Below are 8,145 nucleotides of genomic sequence, written 5' to 3'. Positions count from 1 at the left end.
CCCCCCCCCCCCCCCCCGGATAATTCAACTCCCAGTCAAAGGCTGATGCTTCTCCCTTAATTAAATCAAATGTAGACCTCAAAGATCCCAGCCTCCTCCTGTTGGTCCATAGCTTCAAAATCTCCAAGCTGGTGTCCTTTCTCCATCAGACAATGGAGAGGTGAAAAGAGGAGTTACCATTAGATTAGGAAAAATGGAAGAGGAACATCCCTTCTCTACATACAGCAGTAGAAGAGCAGAAGCACTCCCTACGCTTACTAATCAAAGGAGAAGTGATATCCTAGGAGAAATTTTAATAAACTGCTCTTGTCACAAGTCAAGAGAAATTTCAGCCACCTTCATGCAAGCTAATAATGCCTGTTAATATGATGAATCAACAAGAAAGACTTGATACTCTGCCACAGGGCCAAAAGTGTTATATTAAGGTGGCACAGAAAAAAATTGAATTAAATAGTGCTATCTGGAATTCCATAGTCATTACCAAGATCATCAGAGATTATGACTGCTTCCTCTTATTAGCCAAAGACAGCTGGGACTGCTGTACAGTTCCTAAAAGGAAGCACATTTGGGGCTATAGAATTTATCCCAAAGTTACAGTACTTGCCTGAAAGAAAAAAAATGCCAATCAGCAAATAGTTTTTACGGGAAATAGGTGGGGAGCGGGCAAAGTGTTTGGACTGAAATCCTAGAAGAAAAGTAAACTTTCTGGGAAGGACAGAATTTTTTTTGTTTGTTTTTGAACTTTGCACAGGAGTCTTGGGCTCATTCATCAATGTGGCCATTGGATGTGAACCTACTGTACGTGAACATATGCTTTGACAAAATCCTCCTCTCCTTGGCATTATGAGCTCTGCTTAAGAATGAATGCCAATTAATCACTGTGAGAAGTGGTGAGTGAGTCAAAAGGCAGTTTCCATCAGACCATTTGCTTTAACTCTAAAAGGCTTCTACCTAGTCCATGTGAAGCAATATTTAGGAGCATATAGTATTTAGTGATATGCATGATTTCAATATGTGGAATCATTCTAAAGCTTTTAATATTCATTTGGTCCACTAAAAGGCATAACTAGTTTTTTGGGTTGTTTGGGGGTTTTTTCGTCTCCCCCTTGTTTAGGCAATACTACCCCTGTAAGCAGGATAGCACTCCTATTCAAGTTTTTTTTTCATTTTAATTTAGAACCCAATAAGATAGGAATTTGAATTCATTATTTCACAACAGAGGCTTTTCATATACTTGCAATTATGTTTCATTTCATGAGAATTTATCTTTACTGTGAAATCAATTGTTGCAGTCTTCGTTCAGTACAGATTACCGAGTCGCATTTGATTTCTGTCAGAGAGCTGCTGACTTCTGCAGTAAATCAAAGTGACAGACGTTGTTAGTTTCCTTATGCTTCTATCCACAGCCTCCTAATTCAAGCCGGCCCTTCCTTCTCTTCAGTGAAACTAGGATTTCCCCTAGTAATGGTATTTCACAACTGGAGAGGTTTTCATAAATGGAAAAAATGCAGTATGCATAATCCAGGAAACTATTGAAATGTACAGTATCAGAAACATATGGCCATGGCAAATACCTATGCAGTGAGGGGTTGGGAATTACAGACAGAGAAAGAGAGACAGCTCATCAAAAAAAATCTGATTGAAAGGAGATCTTTCTTTAATAAGGATATTTTTACATATTAAGAACATTTGCACAGCCAATACACAAAAAAGTTATATTGCTTTAGATTAAGAAAGGCCAGTGGGGTATAGAAAGACCACAGTATTACTGCAGGAGGTTACAGCAGATGGCTGTGCCATTGTTCTTTAATAATCTGCATTTAAATACTGGAACCCTTCAACACTACAAGATCCTTGACAAGCAAAAACGGAAATTCTTGCTCAATTATTAGTTTTTCAATGAGGAAAAGAACCCAAGTTAATTTTATATAGTAAAAAAGCCAAACAGTGTAGACTGACACTTAACTGCAATTCCCCCCTCCCCAAAACAGAAACCACAAATCAATTCTTCAGTTTCAAGGAGGTGTAAAATACAAATGAGATCCTCTGCCTCAGTGGATCTTGATCTTTTCCAGACAGAGACCCCCCCCATTATCCCCCTTAATGTGGATGGCAAGGTGGTCACAATCCTAGCCTCTGCTCATGACCCTCCAGTTGAAAACCCCTCCAACTAGAACATTTAGCTCAGACCTCAACAGCCTTGCAATGTTACTGCAGGCAGAATTCCCAGATTTAGGAGGTATTGGATATTAAAACACATTTGATTTGAGCCAAAAGGGAGATGTTTTGGAAGATCAAGGAGAAAAATCAGCTGCCTCACAGTAGCAATGAAGTTGCCACTGTGATTAGAATTTAATATAAGTTTCCCCAGGAACAAAAATGTCCCACTTTTTCTGTTGTGAGTTTCTGTTTATAAACTGTTTATATTAAGTCAAAGTTATCTTGGCTTCTTATCGCCGCCCTATCATGTCTTGACACGCCCATATATATTTCAGGATATTTGTAATGCAGCTTACAGATGCTTCAGGACCGAGTCAAAATCAAAAGAATAGTATTTCTCACAGATATGGCAAACATGTTATATCTTCAAGTTTGTTTTCACAGCCTACGTGAAGATGCAGTGAAAATGCATGCATGTGAAAAACAACTGATCTTTTTAAAAAAATGTATGAACTTGAAAATGATTTTGTTTCAGATATTTCACGAGTTAATGGCTATAAACATCTTTTTAAACATAAACAAAAAAGAGAGAAAACAACCTTGTGGAATGTATATCTCTTCTAGAACAGAGCTTAATGCCCGACATACATGTGTACATCCCGTACCTCCCCCTGCCAAACACACCCCCTACTTCATCCAGTATCAATAAAGGTAGCAAGAATACAACATGACAGTTATCTTCAGTGAGTGATCTCTGTGCAATCTTAGCATGATCTTTGTATGTGTGTACCAAGAAAAGTAAAATGTTTTACATTTTAACGTACACAGATCATTAGTTACAACTCAGTAAAGAGAAAAAAAGTTTTAAAAGTTTTCTTCATGATCTAGAAATGTGACCAGTGAATAGCTTTTTGCCCCCACTCCTAATACGCATTTGTGAGACATTTTCAAAGCTCATTATTTAGAACAGAATGAGAGCATGTGCCCAACTAATAGTTTAGCAGCTGCAACATAAGACTTTCTTGGGGGGAGATTTTAGCATCAGTTTCAAGCTTAGTTTCTGGTTTCTAGATCCAGCAGCCACTGGGAGTGGTTCAGAGATAGCATGCATAGCCATTGCAGGGAGAGTGCTCGACTTTGCTCTGCAATAACTACTTACAGCTAGTTCAAAGGAAAAATAAATGGCTCTACATGGAGTCACATTGGGGCTCCTCACCCTAACAGCAAGTGAGCATGTTGCAGAGCTTTGGAGGGTGGGATAATAATAGGAGGAGATAAAAGATAAGTATTAAAAAAAAAAAAAAAAGAATATTGTTGCTGCAGATACTTGGAATTTCCTAAAAATAGAATTCATGGAACATTCATCTTATCTGCTGACATGCAGCTCCACTAAGCCAACTGGAAACTCCTCCTTTTAGAACAAGAAGATGGACCACATTTCTAGAAGTGACGTAGGATCCACTCCATTCTGTTTGTACATGGTGTCAAAATCACCTGCATTCTGTGGAGGTGGGGGGAAGAAGGAGCACAATCCCTTCACAACTCCTCATTCAGAAGATGCAGAGTAACTGGAAAAATGTTGGGTGAATTTTACTGAATAAAGACAATAATACATTAGAAATGCAGGGCTGTCTCATTTATTCTTTATTCAATTGTATTTGAGAAAAAAATCCACAGTTAGTAGGGGCACTTAGGGACTGATGGGGCCGAAGAACTGATGGGAAGATCCTCAGCTGGTCTAAGTCTGCACAGTTCCAATTAAGTCACAGGAGTTATACTAATTTTCACCAGTGTCAGGCCCAGTGATGTTCTAGCAAATATTGGCGGTCAGGTGGCACAAAAATAAGATAAAGAAAGGACTGATGATTTATACTGAGAAGAATGCTAAGCCATGGTGAAATGAGTCAGGATTAAAGCAATAGCATAAAAACAGATGACCCAAGACCATTTAAATGGATAAACTTTCGCTCATTTAATGGGAACACCAGAACTATGGCCTTTTTTCTTGACTTGATCATTTTGTCAAGTCTACCTGCAAAGCAGTTAGCATATTTTTCTTACCTTTGCTCCGTGTTAAACAAGGCAAAGATATGTTTGCTTGACATGAAACTCTTTTCAACATCCCGCACTTTCAGGTTGTCCAAAGGGAGCATATACTTCTTTTCCTTTTCCTAATAAAAACAAATTAAACCAAAACTCCTGTAAATAAGTTTTAGAGAAGTTATTATCAACATGCTATAGTTACCTTTTTTATGTTATGTTGACACCCACTCTACTATCAATGAGTAAACGAATACCTGTAATTGAAAAGTTCAGCTATAGCGTATACACTGATGGATATCAGAAATGACAAATACAAATCCATATGATTCTTTCACTGAGTCCATTCAGATACTGAAATCTGATTTAAAAAAATGTAAGCATCTGCTAAATATTTTTAACTGTTTGAAAACCATGGACATGAGATGCAGATTTAGATAAAAATCAGTCTATTGATAGTCATCCTAGAAATAAAGTGGCTTATCCTAGAATTGAAGTAGCTCATGGTATAAAATTCATTGACATGTATAATAACTTATTATTATTGTTACCAATGCAGAGTGGTAGTATTTGGAGGCATCCATCACACTCAAATCCCCATTATGCTAAGTATTTTACAAACAAAATCTGTTACCAATCTAATGAGTCTATGATCTAAGGAACAGAATCATAGAACATTAAGGTTGGAAGGGACCTCAGGAGGTCATCTAGTTCAACTCCCTGTTCAAAGCAGGCCCATCCCCAACTACATCATTCCAGCCAGGGCTCTTGTCTAGCTGGGGCTTAAACCCTCTGAGGATAGAGGTTCCAGCACCTCTCTAGGTAACCTGTTCCAGTGCTTTACTACCCCCCTTGTTAGATATTTTGAAAAACTTTCTCACCTAAATTTCCCTTGATGCAACTTGAGACCATTATTCCTTGTTCTGTCATCTGCCACCACTGAGAACAGTTTAACTCCACCCTTTTTGGATCCATGTATCACCAATTTCATTTTATTGTATTAAATTATGTTATTTTGTTAGTTTAATATTTAGGGGCAACATCACCATAACTGTTTCCCAATTTCTACCTAGGTTCACTATTGTGTTTATTATTTTATTAAGCTTTTGTATTCCAGATCTAGAATGAAAAACTCTCCCAGCTATTTGCTCATTATGCTAAAGCAAAAAGTCTTTTCAGTCTTTGATACTTTTCATGCATTAACCCACACTGAACTAAGCAGCACATCAAAAGATAATGTTCTAGATAATAGTGCAATCTATTAGGGACATTAACTTAAGCATCAGAAGGCAAAATTCTACAACACTTAGTAATAGAGTTTCAGAATAGGTAAGAGTATAACAAGCCCTTTTTAGGGAAGAGTCAGGAATTTGAATGGGACAAAATTTGGCCAGTAAAGTTTTCAGAATCAGACCCAGTTTCCTTAGAGAGGGAATTGATTTTTTAGGCTGTTTTCCCCCCATAAAATCTCTCCAAGGTATTTTCTAACATACCAGAACCTGTGTAAATAAATTAAAAGCCCCTCAAGAATTAATCTCTTCTAAGGAATATTTACAATGAAGTGCATAGTATATTTTGGTTAATGTACTATGCTGTGATATTATAAATCATGTTGTAAATTGTATTGGCTCCATTTACAAAGGTAACTAGAAATGGCAACTATGTAGCTATGCTTGACTGACTCTGATATGAAAATATATCCCATTATATAAACTCAGACGGGATATTCATCTTAAAATTATAAAACAAATCATATTGTATATTTAAAAATAGTATAAGCTGCAGTACACAGAGGTGTAATATATGTTGTTACATTTCTTAAGATCATTTATAACTTGTCAACACTTCCTCCAAAGGGCTTTAAAATTAATTTATTTCTCCTTAAGTCAGAACAATTACAATGATATTTTTTAAAAATTAATTTCAGTGCTTTGCACTTTATCTTGCTTTGTTCTGAAATGGTCTGAAGAGGTTTCTGATGACAGAAGCTACTTGTTGATACCCTACGACACCACAGAAGTGAAAAAACAAAAACTGACAATCAACAGAAAACCTATACCAAGAACGTAATCTCTAAATACATTTCTAAAAGAGAGTTTTATACACCTTGTTTGATGCTGAACTGTGAGAAAGTTTCTTTTCCAGCCCCAACAAAGGAGGAAATGCCTACTGAAGACTTAAGATGTGGCTGGCATTTGTTTACATGGCCTCCTACCCAAACAAAAAGGCTGAGAGCGCAGTTTCCAAGAAAAGGCAAGGGAAGGGTGTCTATGTTTGAAAGTGCTTCTGAGAAAACACCAGACATTAGCAATAAGGATTACAAAACACAAAAGAATAGGCATCACAGATTGACTATGATATTTAAAGCATACAGAAGAGCTGACGACAACTTAAAAAAATAGAAAGGAAATACCAACTTCATACGAACTATTCCCATCTGAGCAATAGATGAACCCAACACCAATACAGCCTTATCTCATTTAAACAATACCATGGAGGCTCCAGCCCCAGACTGGATCTATATACAGAAGTTTATAACTAAATATAGAAGCCATGGCCCCTATCCTGAGGAGTTTACAGTGTAAAAAGACAGAGATATATGCAGAGAATGGGAGGAATGGGGTAGGGCATACTCACAGCAGTGATGACAAGCATATGACTAGCTTCATTTTTATTTTCCCACCATTTGTTCATGAAGCTCAACAAGGACAAGTGTAAAGTTCTGCACTTAGGACGGAAGAATCCCATGTACCAGGACAGTCTGAGGGCTGACTGGCTGGACAGCAGCTCTGCAGAAAAGGACTTGGGGGTTACAGTGGACAATAACCTGAATATGAACTAACAGTGTGCCCTTGTTGCAAAGAAAGCTAACAGCATGTTGGGCTGTATTAGTAGGAGTGTTGCCAGCAGATCAAGGGATGTGATTAACTATTCCCCTCTATTTGGCACTGGCAAGGCCACTGTGTTCAGTTTTGGGCCCTTCCCTCTCCTCTCCCCCCAAATCCCCCCACTACAGAAAGGAAGTGGACAAATTGGAGCGTGTCCAGCAGAGGGCAACAAAAATCATTAGGTGGCAGGTAACATGACTTCTGAGAAGAGGCTGAGGAAACTGGAGAGAAGTCTGGAGAGGCAAAGACTGAGGGGGGATTAAATACCAATCTTCAGCTACCTGAGGAGGGGTTCCAGTGAGGATGGAGCTGGACTGTTCTCAGTGGTAGCAGATGACAGAACAAGAAGCAATGGGCTCAAATTGCAAAAGGGAAATTTAAGTTAGATATCAGGAAAAACTCTCTCACTAGGAGGGTAGTAAAGCACTGGAACAGGCTACCCAGAGACATTGTGAAATCTCCATCCTTTGAGGTTTTTAATAGGCCTGCGCGAAGTGGCTAGTATTCGCTTTGGATGCGGATTTGGCTGATTCAGGGGCCAGTGATTCGAATCACTGTCCTGAATTGATTCGACCAAATCAGACAGGCCCCATCCCCTGCCTGCTCTCCAAGCCCTGTCAATGGCTGCCCTGACTGGCCCCAGTGTCCCAACCTTTTCTTTTTTTTAAAGCCCTGCACTCATTGGCTGCTGCCAGGTGGTGGTGGTGGGGGGGAACAATCCCCAGTGCCCCATGCTGTGGGGGGGACTCTGCCATGAGCCCCTAGAAGCCCTGACAGCCGCTACAGAAGCTGGTGAGTGGATGCTTTTTTTTTTTTTTTTAAGAGCTGGGGCAAGCGGAACAGCCATGGGGGAGGTGGGCTGGGAGAGCAGGCAGTGGTCAGGGGCTTCATGGCAGAGCCTCCCATGCAGCACAGGGCAGTGGGGGACAGTGGGGATGCCCCCCTCACCTGGCAGCACCCAGTGAGTGGGGGCTTTTTTTTTTGAGGAGCCGGGAACTGGAGCCAGGCAGAGCAGCCATGGGGGAGCTAGGAGAGTGGGCGGGGGTTGTGTGTGGGA

At 39.5% G+C, this 8,145-nt stretch overlaps 1 protein-coding gene across 13 annotated transcripts in view; it reads right to left on the bottom strand.

The window, feature by feature from the left end:
* Positions 1-8,145, bottom strand: part of DNM3 (dynamin 3) — a 414,896-nt gene that overhangs the window by 117,139 nt on the left and 289,612 nt on the right. For all 13 annotated transcript variants that reach the window (XR_002094736.1, XR_002094737.1, XM_019501942.1 and 10 more), the window contains one exon: positions 4,222-4,331. Coding sequence is in view for 11 of the 13 variants with exons in the window: in XM_019501942.1 (XP_019357487.1) it covers positions 4,222-4,331 (110 nt within the window). In the remaining 2 variants the exon portion in view is untranslated. The remainder of the gene's footprint in view (positions 1-4,221; positions 4,332-8,145) is intronic.

The sequence above is a fragment of the Gavialis gangeticus genome, unplaced genomic scaffold, assembly GCF_001723915.1.
Source record: "Gavialis gangeticus isolate Ggan-Ray unplaced genomic scaffold, GavGan_comp1, whole genome shotgun sequence".
Lineage (NCBI taxonomy): Eukaryota > Metazoa > Chordata > Crocodylia > Gavialidae > Gavialis > Gavialis gangeticus.
The sequence above is the reverse complement of the archived record's forward strand: the minus strand, read 5'-3'. Positions and strand labels throughout refer to the sequence as shown.